The 17,812-nt window shown below is 40.2% G+C and overlaps 1 protein-coding gene across 1 annotated transcript in view; it reads left to right on the forward strand.

Annotated features, from left to right (window-relative positions):
* DYRK1A (dual specificity tyrosine phosphorylation regulated kinase 1A) overlaps positions 1-16,766 on the forward strand; it is a 139,256-nt gene extending 122,490 nt beyond the window's left edge. Inside the window, exons 7-12 of the mRNA XM_054049022.1 lie at positions 5,641-5,927; positions 8,822-8,968; positions 9,376-9,516; positions 9,798-10,104; positions 10,446-10,570; positions 13,539-16,766. Coding sequence (XP_053904997.1) covers positions 5,641-5,927; positions 8,822-8,968; positions 9,376-9,516; positions 9,798-10,104; positions 10,446-10,570; positions 13,539-14,159 — 1,628 coding nt within the window. The 3' untranslated portion in view covers positions 14,160-16,766. The remainder of the gene's footprint in view (positions 1-5,640; positions 5,928-8,821; positions 8,969-9,375; positions 9,517-9,797; positions 10,105-10,445; positions 10,571-13,538) is intronic.
* The last annotated feature ends 1,046 nt before the right edge of the window (positions 16,767-17,812 follow it).

Here is a 17,812-nt window from a genome sequence, read left to right on the forward strand (position 1 = left end):
TCAGGCTCGCAGGGCTCAGGCTCAAGGGGCTGTTTAACTGCGTTGTAGACATTCAGGCTGCAAACCAAGCTCTGGGACTCTCCCACCTCACAGGGTCTTAGAATCATAGAATATCAGGGCTGCAAGGGACCTCAGGAGGTCATCTAGTCCAGCCCCCTGCTCAAAGCAGGACCAATCCCCAACTAAATCATCCCAGCCAGGACTTTGTCAAGCCTGACCTTAAAAACCTCTAAGGAAGGAGATTCCACCACCTCCCTAGGTAACCCATTCCAGTGCTTCACCACCCTCCTAGTGAAAAAGTTTTTCCTAATGTCCAACATAAACCTCCCCCACTGCGACTTGAGACCATTACTCCTTGTTCTGTCATCTGGTACCACTGAGAACAGTCGAGATCCATCCTCTTTGGAACCCCCTTTCAGGTAGTTGAAAGCAGCTATCAAATCCCCCCTCATTCTTCTCTTCTGCAGACTAAATAATCCCAGTTCCCTCAGCCTCTCCTCATAAGTCATGTGCTTCAGCCCCCTAATAATTTTTGTTGCCCTCCGCTGGACTCTTTTTCCAATTTTTCCACATCCTCCTTGTAGTGTGGGGCCCAAAACTGGACACAGTACTCCAGATGAGGCCTTACCAAATGCCGAATAGAGGGGAATGATCACATCCCTCGATCCACTGGCAATGCCCCTACTTATACAGCCCAAAATGCTGTTAGTCTTCTTAACAACAAGGGCACACTGTAAACTCATATCTAGCTTCTCGTCAACTGTAACCCCTAGGTTCTTTTCTGCAGAGGTGCTGCCTAGCCACTCGGTCCGTAGTCTGTAGAAATGCATGGGATTCTTCCGTCCTAAGTGCAGGACTCTGCACTTGTCCTTGTTGAACCTCATCAGATTTCTTTTGGCCCAATCCTCTAATTTGTCTAGGTCCCTCAGTATTCTATACTTACCCTCCAGCATATTTACCACTCCTCCCAGTTTAGTGTCGTCTGCAAACTTGCTGATGGTGCAATCCATTCCATTCTCCAGATCATTAATGAAGATATTGAAGAAAACCAGCCCCAGGACCGACCCTTGGGGCACTCCGCTTGATACCAGCTGCCAGCTAGACATGGAGCCATTGATCACTACCCGTTGAGGCCGATGATCTAGCCAGCTTTCTATCCACCTTATAGTCCATTCATCCAGCCCATACTTCTTTAACTTCATGGCAAGACTACTGTGGGAGACTATATCAAAAACTTTGCTGAAGTCAAGGAATAACACTTCCACTGCTTTCCCCTCATCCACAGAGCCAGTTATCTCATCATAGAAGGCAGTTAGGTTAGTCAGGCATGACTTGCCCTTGGTGAATCCATGCTGACTGTTCCTGATCACTTTCCTTGAACCTGTGCTCCACCTCAAGCCTGAACATCTATGCTGCAGTTGAACAGCCCCTTAGCCTGAGCCCTGCAAGCCCAAGTTAGCTGGCATGGGCTAACTGCAGATTTTTAATTGCACTGTAGACATATCCCTAAGGGTAGCCTTAGAGCTAAGAAGGGTTCTAACAGCACCCATTCAGGTTCCGATATTATGTTCCCTCAGAAATTGTCTGGTACCACTTGTGTAATGTCAAGGCTCCTGGTACCGACAACTATGGTGCTGATGGCCTCGGAACCACAGGATGCCCATATCTATTAGTGACTTTACCAGTACACTTTTTGGTACAGTCATCTGTCATGGGTGTTTCACAGACTTCAATGTATACATTACTGAGGGTTTACTTAGCAGCTAAGGACTTCTCTGTATCCTCTGTACTGGACTTGCCTCTGTTGGCAACCTTAAAAGTGCCTCCACTGGTACCAACATCATTACTGACCTTGGTGCCTAGTATATCCCCTATACCAGCGAAATCTTAGTTGGTCTGGGCGCTGAGTACACCAACTGGAAAGTCCCTCCTTTGCACGAAAAATATTCTTTCTCCTCCTATGAAGCTGCGGACAGCAGGAAAGCTTCATCAACAAGATCCCTTGTCTCAGGAGATACAGGCCCGCTCCTGCAGGGCTGGGATTCTAGGGCTGATTTTGGTTATCTAAGACTGAAGACTAGGTAAGAGAGGATATGAATTTTTGGTACCCTCCTCTTTGGCTAACAACCTTCTATGCTCATCAACACACTTGGGCTTTTGGGGACATATTCCCCATCTCAAAGAATTGCTTCAGCATCATAAACCAGACCCAGATCATCCTTGCCCCAGCATCCCATGAAGGGCATATCACTCACTCAAATGGTGCAAACAACGGAACACTGTCCTTGATCAAGTTTCTTCTTCCTCTCCAGATGAGGCTGTCAGAATCTTCATCCACCCCAGGTGATTATAAAACGTTTCAAGATCTTATGAGGGGAGTTGCCTGAACTCCTAGAGATTCCTGTTGGAGTAGTCCAAGACAAACTCTCAAACTCCTCCATACCTGTGTATCAACTCGCTTGACTACCAGTTAGGCCCTGCCAAATTACTGTGGTAAACCTCAGCCTCAGTAGCTTCAATATCTAAAAGAACGGACGGGTGCTATTAAGCCCCTTCTCAAGGGTTTGAACAAGTTTATACCCATCTCTCACAAGGCTCACTGGCAGCAGCCAATAAAATGAATCTCCAGAGACAACAAAGGTTGATTTCCCCCCAGATTTGGATTTGTTTGGCAGGAAAAACTGTTCAACCTCTAGTTTGCAAATAAGAATTTACAACTACCAAGCCTTGTTGGCAATATATGATTATATTAATTGGGACTCTGAAAAAATTCACTGAGAAGATTCCACAGGAAATGATAGATAAATTCAAATCCATCATTGCCAAGGGTCAACTTGTGGCTGGACCATCTCTGGAGGCAGCACTTGGTGGGTGCTTCCATAGCAATGGGAAGGTCCTTTTGACTCCACTCATCTGTAATTCTTAAGGAGGTACAAGTCATAATTGAAAACCTTCCATTCAAGGGATGCAGCTTTTTCTATGCCAAGGCACACTACATTCTTTTAAGGACTCAATGGCAACCCTGAGGTCTTTGGGAGTCTATACACCTGCTCTCAAAGGAAAACAATATAAACCACAGGTTTACCAAATGCCATTCCTCTATCAACAGAACAAACAGTTGGATCCACCAAGGAAATGACAACATTTTCCTTGGTAGAAATCTTTCACTTCCACTGCTTTGTTGATCCATCAGCCTTCTTTGATTGATTTTGGCTGCTTGCTTAAGAGCAGAGTACCAATCCCTACCGATCATCCCATCCCACCCCTACTACTTTCTTTTGGGAATCACTTATATCTGTTCTGAAAATTCTGGAACACTATCACTATTGATCAGTGGGTTCTGAACATAATAGAGATTGCATATACTATCCAGTTCCAGTCTTCTTGTCACCCTCAAATACCTCCCACAAATGACCCTTCTGATGAGAGTGTCTTTTGTTAAGAAGTGTGTCTCCTGATGCAACAGAAATCCTGCGTCAGTACGGGGGAGAGGGGTTTTATTCCCCAAAAGAGAGCACTGAAGTCTATCCTGGACCTAAGACAACTAAACACCTTCATCAGAAAGGTCAAGTTCAGGATCATTTGCTTCTGTTACCCTATCCCTAGAGCAGAGGAGATTGATACACCACTCTCCATCCCCTGGATGCCCATTTTTGCATCACAGTTCACCCAGCCCACATAAGATATCTAACATTCCTAATGGGAGATTGCTATTACCAATACAGAGTACTAACATTTGGCCTGTTGATAGCTCCCAGACTGTTCAAAGTGCCTTGAAAGAATAGCTGCGTACCTCAGGAAGTTGGAAATCCAAATGTTCCCATACTTAAATGGCTAATTTGTGCAAAGTCTCCTCAACAGGTAGCAGACTTCATCCAGGAGATACTGCTTCTTTTGTGTGATTAAATCTGAAAATAAAGACCAGTAACTTCTGACCACGGTACACAAAATAGAGTTCATTGTGGTCATTATAGACTTTGACGACAATGATATGCACACATGTCCAGGCTAATCCAGAATATATCTGACTACTGGGCTGTATGGCATCCTGTACCTTTATGACTCAGCATGCCAGACTTTACCTGTGCTGCATGCAAAAGTGACTGAAGTCTGTATATCAGCCAAGCAAACATCATCTGGACATGTTGGTTCCTGTTCCACCATGAGTCCTGTTATGATTAGAGGTGGATAGACCTGACAAAAGTCTGCAAAGGGGTTCCATTCTTCCCCCACCAGTTCTATCAAAGACTCTGATAGATGCATCCACGTTGGGCGGGGGTCCCCATCTTGGATGACTTGCAAATGCAATGGTTGTGGACACCTTGAGAAACAACTCTTCTCATAAACATGCTAGAGTTAAGAACCAGTCATCAAGCTTATGTGATCTTTCTACCAGTCATCAAGGGGCTTACCATGTAAGTCATAACAGGCAACATTAGCATGTTTTACTTAAACAAGCAGAGTGGAATCAGATCCATTCTGCTGTGTCAAGAGGTACCCCAACTGTAGAACTTTTTACATATGCCAGAAAGTTACGCTGAAGAAGATTGATCTTCCAGGAATACACACCTCAGATCACCTCAGCAGAAAGTTTGTGGACAACAGGAAATGTTGTCCATAAAAGATATGACTCAATAGCTATTCATCAAGTGGGGTTCCCCTACTATGAACTGGTTCACCATCAGGCTGTACAGGAAGTCTCATCGCTTCTGCCCCAGAGAGCATCAGAGTCCAGAGACTACTTTGGATGCATTCCTGATCCTGTGATCCATGGATCCTCTCTACGCCACATTTCTTCCAATTCCACCAACACCAAGTGTTGATATAATGTCTAAATGGGACAGATGAGAGTGATGCCTTTGGGATTTTGGCCCGTTTTATTCAATGACATTTTGGAAGGCTGTGACCTGTGATTTCCACTTTACTCTTCTTGTGGTTAGTTAAATCATGCTGGAATTGTTGGTTAAAATTGTTAATACTGCCCTCTGGAAAGGCAAGAGACCACTTCCCTCGAGAGTTACAACTTTACTCAAGAAACTATTTCTAGATGCTAGTAATCTTGCCTAATCTTTTCTTACCTTTACCCCACTGTCTCTTCCCCAAAAAACAGAATTACTTTTTTTTCCTCTTAGCTGAATGATTACAGATATCTTATACATTTTAATTCTTTTAATAATGAGAAAGTATAACCCTGTTTTGGAGAGGCAGTCTGTATGTGTTTCTCCTAGACCTGGAAGATGCTGTAAGATATTCATATAAGAAGAGTCCCTTATGATCAAGTTGTTATAGCTCCATAGCTCACATGCTATGCAGATCCATACTTTGCATCCCTTCCCATTTTTCACTGCATTCTCCTCACTCGCTTCCTTTCCTTTCTGTGAATGCCCCTTCTTTGTTTTTTTTCTTATTTCACCTCCTTGTGTAATCATTTCAATCAGATTGATGAGGTGTTAAGTGAATATTGTTTTCGATAAATAAGAAAATATCGCTAACTAGCACCTATTTTAATAAATACGTTGGAAGTTGACCCTATAAGGTACTTGAAGCACCTTGTGTAATAATTTGTTGTATTTTTGCATTTGTTAGTTATCACAGTGAATATGTACTTCTAATGTAAAATTATTTTCTTTCCTCTTTTAGTGCATTTGAAACGCCACTTTATGTTCCGAAACCATCTCTGTTTAGTTTTCGAAATGCTGTCCTACAACCTCTATGACCTGTTGCGGAACACCAACTTCAGAGGTGTCTCACTGAACCTGACACGGAAGTTTGCACAGCAGATGTGCACTGCACTGCTTTTCCTTGCGACTCCTGAACTTAGTATCATTCACTGTGACCTAAAACCTGAGAATATCCTGCTCTGTAACCCCAAACGAAGCGCTATCAAGATTGTTGATTTTGGCAGTTCTTGCCAACTTGGGCAGAGGGTGGGTGTTTCATAAATGTTAATGTTTTGTCTAATTAGAAGCTTGAGGAACATTTAAAAATGAGATTAAGCAAATCCTAACACTTTCTCATTGCCAATTTCAGCTTTGCTTATGTTGATTAATATTAAACACTGATTTGTTTTTTATGATGTGGCAACATAAGGGTGCCTATGAAAAATAATATCTTTAACAAATTCCCAGTTAATTTTCCTGACACTATTTCATAATGCAAAAGACATCTACATTTAACAGTAGGAGCTTAATATAGTACAAGGGTAACAAATTAAATATTTTCATTAGTATTTTTTTTTCTGTGTTTGTAATTCCTTTTTTGATTTTAAGATATTGCTTGGTATGGGTAAGTGAAAACATTCAAGATATTTGTAACATTATAATAGTTAGCTTTAAATACAGGGCCAACCAGACTCAGAGCTTTGAGGTAACTTTAAAAAAAATTTTGAGAGAGAGACAGAGAGAACACTGTTTCCATAACATTAATCTTTCGTCATAAAGTGTGCTCATTGTTAGGAATAGAAGAAAATAAGTGGTAGACTGGGAATACTGGGTAGCTCAGGGGACTGCTGAGGGTGTGTTGAACTTCTAACATCTACTTCGCTAGCTGAAATTCAGTTCCAGGGTGAAAAACTTGAGTCACTGTCATCTGATAGTTGTTCAGTGGTTCAGTCCACATCACAGAATCCACCACCAAAATTAGCACTAATTGGCCATGTTCTTGACAGTCTCTCCCAAGACACAAAAATTGAATGGGTTTAGTGACTAAGGCCTCAATTCTGCAAACATTAAGCATATGAGTAATTTTACTCATATGGGTAGTTGCATTTACTTCAATGGGATTATTAGAGTAAGTAAAATTATGTATGCATTTAAGTGTTTGCGGAATAGGGGTCTGAATTACCCTAGGTCCTGCAGATGGTTCCTTTAGATTAGAATAGAGGCACATTGCTTGGGCAGTAAAGGAAAACGTAGGGCTTCGCTACACTTGCAAGTTAGAGCGTATTAAAACAGCCCCAGGTGCCCGAACTCACGACCCGTCCACACTGGCAAGGCACTTAGAGCGCCTGGACTCTGCAGCTGGAGCGCTGCACGAGAAACATAACGCTTGCTGCGCCTTGGCTGAAATGCCCCCCCGCATCAGTGTGAACGAGGTGTTGCATTACTGCACTTTGATCAGCCTCCGGAAACGTCCCATAATCCCCTTAAGTCAAGTGACCACTCTTGTCATTGTTTTGAACTCAGCTGTAGGAAAGCAGATATGCCCTTTCAGAGCACCGTTTTTGACAGCTGGCATGCTTAGCTGCTCTGGGACAAAGCAAGCCATTAGTGTTGAATGCTGCTTGCTGAGAGTGTGAGAGAGAGGCGGGCGGGGAGGGGGGCTGCTGCTGTCTGAACTTACAAGACAGCATGCTGACATGCTCTCAGCCGCTCTAAAACCCACACTCTCTCCCCCCACATACACACAACACACTCCACCCTGCCCCCCATTTGAAAAGCACGTTTCAGCCACTTGCATGCTAGGATAGCTACCACAATGCACTGTTCTCGGTGGTGTTGCAAGAGCTGCTAATGTGGCCACGCCAGTGCGCTTGAATCTGACAGTGTGAACACACTGCAGCGCTTTCCCTACTGCGCTCTCCTAGGGCTGGTTTAACTCACAGCGCTCTACATCTGCAAGGGTAGCCATACCCTTAGATTGCCATGATTTATGCCGTATGTGTTTTGAGGATAAATAGATTACTTCAGTATTCAGGGCTATCTATCTGACACCTTCAATGAGTACTAATTTCACTTACATTAAAAAAAAATTGGATTAAACCATTTACTGTAATTGTAGATAAGTACATAAATATTGTTTTAACAGATGCCAAAAGCTTCTCCCTTCCTGAGGAAGAATTGGACTCTCCACCTAGTTTAGTTTTTAATGGCAGTCTGCTCATAGACATTATTTCAAGATACATGGAGCATATTTATTGCACCCCAATATATCCTAGTGTACAGAAAGGTTCTTCACTGTCTGAATACATTGTCAGTGAAGAAACATCCCACCATACATAAGTATTGGGGTAGCCGTCTTAGTCTGTATCCATAAAAAAACAACGAAGAGTCTGGTGGCACCTTAAAGACTAACAGATTTATTTGGGCATAAGCTTTCATGGGTAAAAAACCCTTCTTCAGATGCAACCATACATACCCACTATACATAGTAACCTTTCCCTGCCTGACCGCTCTAAAACAGGGGTGTCAGTCATACAGATGACTAGGAATCCTGTAGAAAGAAATTTTCAAAAGTATCTAAGTGACTTGGGAGTTTAAGCCTCATTGAAAGCCAATGGGACTTGGGCTTCTAAGTGCCTAAACACTTTTGAACATGGAATTTAGGTTTGCAAGTCACTTAGGCACTTCTGAAATTTTACTTATAAAGATTAAGAATGCTATCCCCTTTTCTTTGCAACAGTTGAGTGTTGGGAGGAGTGTGAAGAAGGATATTCCCCACTCACAGCGGGAACCGAACAGAAATCTGAATAAGATATTCAGAGGAGGATATTAGTCTGAATTGGGAGAAATCCTATTTTTTCTTAAAGATTAATTTAAACAAACAAAAGGATCTCTTTGAGTAAAGCCCTATTTTTAAAGACGTGTAGCAGATGTCGGGGCTCAGGAGAGTGCTAGTATTTTATTAAGTATTGATATGTAGATATCTGAGACTTCAAGTACAAATTCTGATTTTTATATTATTAAATTTCCAGACTTCCCTTTTCGTCCTTCCCAACCTCAAAAATACTTTTCTGTGGTAAAGTTCTTGTAAGTCACTAATGTCTAAATCAGGATAAGGCTTTTCAGAAGTTATTAATTATCTTTCTATGTGTTTATTTCAGATATACCAATATATCCAGAGTCGTTTTTATAGATCTCCAGAGGTGCTACTGGGAATGCCTTATGACCTTGCAATTGACATGTGGTCCCTTGGGTGTATTTTAGTAGAAATGCACACTGGAGAACCTCTCTTTAGTGGAGCAAACGAGGTGTGTAAATTCCCAATGGTAGAAGTGATCTTATTCTTCATTCTTTCTAATCAGGAGTTTGATCTAATTAATTGTAAGGCACACATAGAGGAAGCCTGTTTAAGTGTTTAAGAATTGGCATCAACTTGGCAGTAGGAATATCTTTTGACAGGAGTCTAAAGTACAGATTGCTTATATCAAATTGTAATGTATTGATTTCTGCAAATATTGATACTTGCACTTATTTGTGTATTTGCTTCTTACATAAGAATTAATATTCTCAAATGTCACAGCTGATTTGTAACTCAACAGCTTTTTTAGGTAGTTCCAGTTTTCTTCCCACATGTCTACCTAGAATTTTAGATTTCATCTCATTGCCAAATTATCTACTACATTTGTTTTTATAACTATTCTTTCTTTTGAACCAGGTGGATCAAATGAATAAAATAGTGGAAGTTCTGGGTATAGCACCTGCTCATATTCTTGACCAAGCACCAAAAGCAAGAAAGTTCTTTGAAAAGTTGCCAGATGGCACTTGGAACTTAAAGAAGACCAAAGATGGGAAAAGGGTAAGTTAGGTATCCTAGATAAGGGATGGAGTGTTCTAAATAAGTTTCTGTGGTAACTATTGTACTGATTAAAAATGTTTGTTCTTTTGAAGACTTAATTTTAACACTATTTAATATTCAGTATGATAGAATTGATTTGAAAATTAAATCTATTAATGTTCTCAGTACTGACAAATAACTCCTGACTTTCATTTGATTTTCTTTTATGGTTTATTTAAACGGTGATAATGTAAAGTCTAGCTTATAACTTGAATGACAGTCAACTGCTAACTTCTCAACAGGAGTACAAACCACCAGGAACTCGTAAACTTCACAATATACTTGGAGTTGAAACAGGGGGACCAGGCGGACGGCGTGCTGGGGAATCGGGTCATACTGTAGCTGACTACTTGAAGTTCAAAGACCTCATCTTAAGGATGCTTGATTATGACCCCAAAACCCGAATTCAACCTTATTATGCCCTGCAGCACAGTTTCTTTAAGAAAACAGCAGATGAAGGTACAAATACAAGTAACAGTGTGTCTACGAGTCCTGCCATGGAGCAGTCGCAGTCTTCAGGAACCACCTCTAGCACATCTTCAAGCTCAGGTACATTTCTCATTAGTAAATTGTCAAGACAGTATTATTTTAAAGAGAAAATATCAAAAATTTCAAGTCAGCAATTTTTCCATATAAATGTCTTCATTTTTTTCACTTCTGAAAGTTTGTCTTTTTAAAAGCAAAAATATTTTAAAAATTCATAATAGATTTCCACTACAACCTATAACTTAAAAATTCAGTCGAATTTTTTTCATCTAAACCTATTTCTGCTTTATACGGAATAAATTGTTTCAAGATCAAAGCCTAATCTTATGTTCCTAACAGTTGTTCTGTGGAATGCTACAAATATTGCTGCTTTTCTATTATTGCTTGTGTTATGATTGTTATAGGTGGGTCTTCTGGGACAAGCAACAGTGGAAGGGCTCGGTCAGACCCTACACATCAACATCGACACAGTGGTGGACACTTCACTGCTGCTGTCCAAGCTATGGACTGTGAAACACAGAGTCCACAGGTATGCTCTTGAACAGAGCTTCTCCCTGATGCATTTATAAAAACGCAATTGCTTTTATATTTTGAGAAGATTGAATCCATAAACTATCCTGTAATGTCAAGATTTATGCTCATTAACACTTCAAAGTGATTAAAAAGGTGGGGTAGGCATGGAACTGGCAATTGGAAGAGGATTTTGCTAGTCCCATTTCTTCCACAGATAATCCTTTGTGAATATCTTGGGTAAGTCACTTTGGCCAAAATAGTACCAGCAGCCTTAATAATTTGGCTAAGTACTGGGGAATCCTGCAGCTGTAAGGGGGAAGAATCCCCCACTCCCTAACTATGGACTGCCAGCAACAGAGAGCCTCTAGGGCTCTTGCAGCTTTTCCTCCATTCCCCTGTTAAGGACCAGAGACTTCAAATAGTCATAAATCTTCCAGTCCATCCCAAAGAGCAGTTTGAACATAGACTTTATACGGCCAGAAGGGACTATCATGATCATCTAGTTTGTAGAATCTCACCCACCCACTCCTATAATAGACCCATAACTTCTGGCTGAGTTACTGAAATCCTCAAATCATGATTTAAAGACTTAAAGTTACAGAGAATCCACCATTTACTCTAGTTTAAGCCTGCAAGTGACCAGTGCCCCATGCTGCAGAGGAACACGAACACTTCCCCCCGCCCCCCTCCAAGCGTTCCTTACCAATCTGACCCAGGGGGAAATTCCTTCCCAACTCCAAATATGGTGATCAGTTGGATCCTGAGCATCTGGGCAAGACCCACCAGCCCTACAGCTGGGAAAGAATTCTCTGTAGTAACTCACAGCCCTCCCCATCTAGTGTCCCATCATCAGCTGTTGCAGATATTTGCTGCTATCAGTCACAGATTGGCAATATGCCATTGTACACAGTCTCATCATACCATATGCTCCATAAACTTATCAAGCTCGGTCTTGAAGCCAGTTAGGTCTTTTGCCCCTACTACTCGCATTGGAAGGCTGTTCCAGAACTTCACTCCTCTAATGGTTAGAAACCTTCAACGAATTTCGTCTAATGTTGATTGCCAGTTTATATCCATTTGTTCTTGTGTCCACCTTGATGCTTAACTTAAATAACTCCTCTCCCTCCCTGGTATTTATCCCTATGATGTATTTATAGAGAGCAGTCATATCTCCCCTCAACCTTCTTTTGGTTAGGCTAAACAAGCCAAGCTCTTTGAGTCTCCTCTCATAAGGTAGGTTTTCCATTCCTCAGATCATCCTAGTAGTCCTTCTCTGCACCTGTTCCAGTTTGAATTCATCTTTCTTAAACCTGGGAGATCAGAACTGCACACAGTATTCCAGTTGAGGTCTCAGCAGTACCTTGTATAATGGTATTACCACTTCTGTTTCTCTACTGGAAACACCTTGCCTGATGCATCCTAGGACTGCATTAGCCTTTTTCACAGCATCACATTGGCGGCTCATAGTCATCCTGTGATCAACTGATACACTCAGCTCTTTCTCCTTGTCTTCCAACCGAAAAGTCCCCAGCCTATAGCAAAATTTTTTTTTGTTAGTCCCTAAGTGCATGACCTTGCACTTTGCACTATTAAATTTCATCAAATTTTTATTACTCCAGTTTTCAAAGTCATCCAGATCTTCTTGTATGATACGCCAGTCCTCGTCTGTATTGGCAATACCTCCCAACTTTGTGTCATCCACAGTCTTTATTAACACACTCCTGCTTTTTGTGCCAAGGTCACAACAGTATATTGCAGAGAACCCACACAGAGCTTGCAGTGGCAGGGTCTGTCCCCAGGTAAACCTCTGCTTCAGTTTCTCTCTTTATCCCCATTTGACATTAATGTTTCTAAGACATACTAATGTTCTTGAAGGAAAGCCACTATACAAGTGCAAAGTAGTAGTAGTATTTTTTGTTGCTTTTATTATTCGTTGAACTATGGTCTTGGTTAAAAATATAAGTGAGTATATATCTGCTTGATTTACTGATAAAAGAATAAAACTAAAATGTAGTAGTTATTGGCCATTGCTGCTCATCACTTTACAACATAAAGCTAGTGGAAAAACAAAGCTTCTCAGTATTGCCATCGCTATTATAAAAGGAGTAATTGTACTTCTTCCCAGGTGAGGGGAATAATTATGAAAATAAACTTATGAAATCAGTTTTATTAGCTAATATTTTGGTAGAGTTGTTAATAATACTCTTCTGATGCTATTGGGATCTCAATGCAAGCTTCAAGCTACTTGTCTAATAATATTAATACAGTAAAAGCTGTTTTATCCGGCACTTCACCAACTGGAAAGCTCTATAAAGCAGCCAGGACAGGTTGTCGTTTGCGGGGAACTGCCTGAGGTGAGGGCCCCCCGCACCTGCCACCCCACACTCCCTCCCGCGCCCCAACCCACTGCCTTGAGCTCCCTCCCGCACCCAAACTCCCTCCCAGAGCCCATTTCCCGCACCTGCTCCTGTGCTCCAACCTCCAGCCCCGCACTCCCTCCCTCTTAGTTAACCAGCATTTTTCACTTACCGGCATCCCCCATTCCTCCAATATGCCAGATAAAACAGCTTTTACTGTACTAATAATTTGTTTTTCAGTATTAGAGACCCCAATCAGAGATCAGGGTCCTGTTGTGCTAGGCATGATGTAAACACAAACTTACTGGTTACTACCTTTAAACAATGCTGCCTCTGAATTTGCTTTTTACACTTTTGCAGTAGGTCACATAATTAGAATTTTTTTTCTTGAGTGTATCAGCAATATTAAATTCAAAGTTTCTGTTCTAGTTTTTCTTTTCCAAAGATACATTTAGAAAAGCGTATTAGAAATATTTCTAGCTTCGTACTTTTATCCGTTTTTATGCTACTTAAAATTTATTTTATTTTTTACATTAGAGTAAATTTTAATGGTTTTTAAGCTCTTTGTATAAATGGCATATAAAACATATTTGATTAAACTTTTTATTTCTTAAACTACTGTCATAGGTTCGACAGCAGTTTCCTCCTCCACTTGGTTGGACAAGCACTGAAGCTCCTACACAGGTCACCGTTGAAACCCATCCAGTTCAAGAAACCACCTTTCATGTAACCCCTCAGCAACAGAATGCATTACATCACCACCATGGGAATAACTCCCACCATCATCACCACCACCACCACCACCATCATCATGGACAGCAAGCCTTGGGTAGCCGGACCAGGCCAAGGGTCTACAATTCTCCAACAAATAGCTCCTCCACCCAGGATTCTATGGAGGTGGGCCATAGTCACCACTCCATGACATCTCTGTCTTCCTCAACTACTTCTTCCTCTACATCTTCCTCCTCTACCGGTAACCAAGGCAATCAAGCCTATCAGAACCGCCCAGTGGCTGCTAATACCTTGGACTTCGGACAAAATGGAGCTATAGACATGAATTTAACAGTCTATTCTAATCCGCGCCAAGAGACTGGCATAGCTGGACATCCAACATACCAGTTTTCTGCTAATACAGGTCCTGCTCATTACATGACTGAAGGACACCTTGCAATGAGGCAAGGAATTGATAGAGAAGAGTCTCCCATGACAGGAGTTTGTGTTCAGCAAAGTCCTGTGGCTAGCTCGTGACTAAACTGAAACCAAGTTTGTTTCTTGTGTGTTTTTATAGAAGTGGTGTTTTTCCAAAAACAAAGTGCAAAGCTGCTTGAATCAGAAGGAGATAAACTCACTGAACCGCTACAGGGGGGCAAAGCTGACTATTTTTTTAAACTTGAAAAGATTGCAAAGGGACAATGAAAGTTTTTTTAAGAGCCATGTCCAAACCCACCTTAATGGATAGCTTAGAGGTGTTGTCTCACCTTTTGCTTCCCCCTTCCTCCCATTTTAACTTGCCACAACTTAGTCATAGATTTTTTTTTTTTGTCTCATTCAACAGGGGTTAATGTTCAAATGTTGGTCTTAGTTGCAAATTATTTTTTTTAAAAGCACTGCACAGGTTTTACATAAAAGGACCCTTTGGGGTTGGTTGGGAGGGATTGAGTAATATGGGTTTTTCAAGTTCCCCAAATATACATGGGCACAGAAATGCAGTACTGTAAGGAAGAGGGACCTTCAGATTACACTATATATAATATTCAGCTGTAAAAAGGGACAGTTGTAAAGGAGTTTGTAAGGCACATTAAGCATGCTAAGTGGCGGTGATCAGAACTCTCCTTATCTGAATCTACTGAGGATCAAAGCAGCAATTATAATGGGATTCTGTGTGTCTCATATTTTAGAGACCACAGTCAGCTAGTATTGGAATATGACTGGTCTCATAACTAAGGTGCACTGAGAAGCAATCAACGGGTTGGTCCTGGCCAGTCCTGGGGAGGTCTTAAGTGGTGGTCTTTGGGATAACCTTTGGCCTTATGGATTTGGACTCTTAAATTAGAAGAGCCTACCATTTCAGATGCAATCACTTTTGGACATGCTTTTGCAGACAGTCCTTAATGCTGAAAACAGAGAATGGGTAATTCAAGAGGCCTTTCTTTTAAAATAGACTTTTGTGACCCACTTATTGTAAGGTATTGCAAGGTCACTTTGCGTGTGTCATAAAGTTGACTTCCTTATTGGTTGAAGGTCACAGAAGTAGTGGTTTGCGTTTGATGGAAATAGCTACAACTGTGTCCCTTCCTGCTTTTTTACTTTTTTCTTTTGCTTTTTCTCGGCACGTGGTTTCTCCACCATTACTTCTGCACAAAGATGTCTTCTGTTCATTCTGAACATTTTAAAAAATGCAGAATTTTATGTGACTGCTTTTTTGCCTCACAATTATGCTGTGAATTTTACAAAAATTTATTTTCTTTTTTGATAATTTATTGTACCAAAGCTGTTTTTATAGCACATAGATGTCTGTAACCAATAATGTAGCAGTTCTGCACTTTGACACAAGGTGTAATTAGACCATTTTTAAATGTCAGTTGAAAATTATGGCTGTACTATTGCTTAAACAAAACTGGAACTGTTGTTGAATTCATAGCCAATACATTTACAGCAATCTGTGTACTGAACATAATAGATTGACATCTAATTCAAGACTATAACATCTGTTACATTATAAATGTGTTCAGGCTTCTGAAGGTAAAAGGGACACTAGATCCAGAAGCTATGAAACCAGCAGTTGATTCTTGTATTCCTTATTAACATAAATGTAAACTTGAAGGTAAGACCTTGATTGCATGAACAGGTCCAAAACAATAGTATGAGTAAAGCAAAAAGCTCATGAGAGACCTGAAGTTAGAAGGCTGTATTTAACAGGTGCCTAATTTTTGGGTTATGCTGCCTTAATATAACACAGTCAGCTTGGCAGTTGCTAAATTTATGGGCCCACATAAAGATTTATAAATATTATGAATAAAAACTCAGTGAATTAAAGTGAAAAATAAAGGTAGTTCAGCAATTACCTATCCCAGAACATTGTTTGCCCATTAGATATTACAGAAGCAGTGATCTACCTCTGCCAGTAAGCCCTTTAAAAAGGTAATTCAGCAGAAGAATATTGCATCCTTACACTGGTCAATTCCATGTGGCTGGCTAGGTCAGGGTTTTTTTTTTTGAACAAAAGTTTTTTTTTGTTATACTTAATGGCAACACAGCAGCTGAATATTGTGTAAATGCAAATGAGTACTTGGGGGTTATCAGTTTTTGTAAATCACAATTTTTTTTATCACGGGATCCATATTTCTTTTGTATTGACATGTCAAGCCTGTGAATTAAAGTATTTTTGAACTCAGTAGTTCAGAAAAGTTTACAGTGGTTGAAATGCTGTCATCTTAGAAACAGAGCACTGAGTTTAGCAATATAAAAAGGAATCCAGTACTTTCTGCTGTCTAGAAATATAAGGGTAATATAAAATATGGGTAATTTTTCCTGTGTTGGTTGCCACACTTTAGCAAGCACCAAAAATTAAAGCCGTTTAAAAAAATATTTACATAAAAACCATAAAATCCAATGCTTCTGCATACTGTGTTATGTTACAGTCCAGTTTTGTGTGCTTTACTACACAGTTTGGTTACAGGACTTCTGTGCATTGTAAACATAAACAGCATGGAAAAGGTTAAATACCTGTGTTCAGATTGTAAGATCTAGTCCGGACTTGCTGTGTATATTGTAACGTTAAATGAAAAAGACAAGCCCTTTGTATTATAGTCATGCAGTCTTATGTATGATAAACAGTTGAATAATTTGTCCTCAGACTCTTTACTGTGCTTTTTAAAAAAGTAATTTAAGAGAAAATGTAAACATAGTAATATCTTCCTATGCAATTAACCTACTCCAAACCTTGGTTTGGTAGGTATAACTATAGTAAAATATGTAAATATTAGATACATTGACACAGACTTTAAAAAAAATTACAGAAGTAAAAGTTGGAGGCGTAACAGATCATTTTGAGTTTTTAATTGAAACAGCAAGGTATATAAATCATTGATGTATAAACACTGACGTATTTTGATCTCTGCTTGATTCCAATTGACATATAATATTGCTTTTAGTTTCAGAATTGTTTATATTCTCATCCACTAGTTTCAGACTATTACAGAGATCTTCTTACATGCACTTTAGAGTTCCTACTATTATAATCAATTGATAGATTTCAAGGACAGAAGGGTCATTATAATGATCTAGTCTGACCTCCTGCATAACACTGGCATAGAATTTTACCTGGTAATTCCTGCATCAAGCCCATATCGTTTGGTTGAGTTAGCACATATGTTTTAGAAAGACATCCAGTCTTGAATGAGAGGTTTCAAGAGATGGAGAATCTACATCATCTCTTGGTAAGCAGTTCAGTGGTTAATTATCCACACTTAAAAATTATTCCCCTGGTTCCCAATTTAAATTTGTCAAGCTTCAGCTTCCAGTATTGGGATATTGTTATGCCTTTGCTTACTAGGTTAGAGCTGTCTAGTTTCAGACCTCTCCCCTGTAAAGAGTGAGCAAGTCACTTCTTAATCTTCTCTTTAATAAGTTGCCTTGATCAGGCCCCTTAAGTCTCTAACTGCAAAGCATGTTTTCCAGACCTCAAATTATTCTTGTGGCTCTTCTCTGAACTTTCTTCAATTTTTAACATCTGTTTTAAAGTGTGGATACCAAAACTAGACACAGTGTTCCAGTAATGGTCTTAATAATGCCATATACAGAGGTAATATCACTTTACTCCTATTTGTTTATACCTATTCCTGTTTATCCATCCAAGGACTGCATTTTAGGCTTTTTAGCCACAGCATTGCACTGGAAAC

The sequence above is a fragment of the Malaclemys terrapin genome, chromosome 1 (assembly GCF_027887155.1).
Source record: "Malaclemys terrapin pileata isolate rMalTer1 chromosome 1, rMalTer1.hap1, whole genome shotgun sequence".
Taxonomy (NCBI): Eukaryota; Metazoa; Chordata; order Testudines; family Emydidae; genus Malaclemys; species Malaclemys terrapin.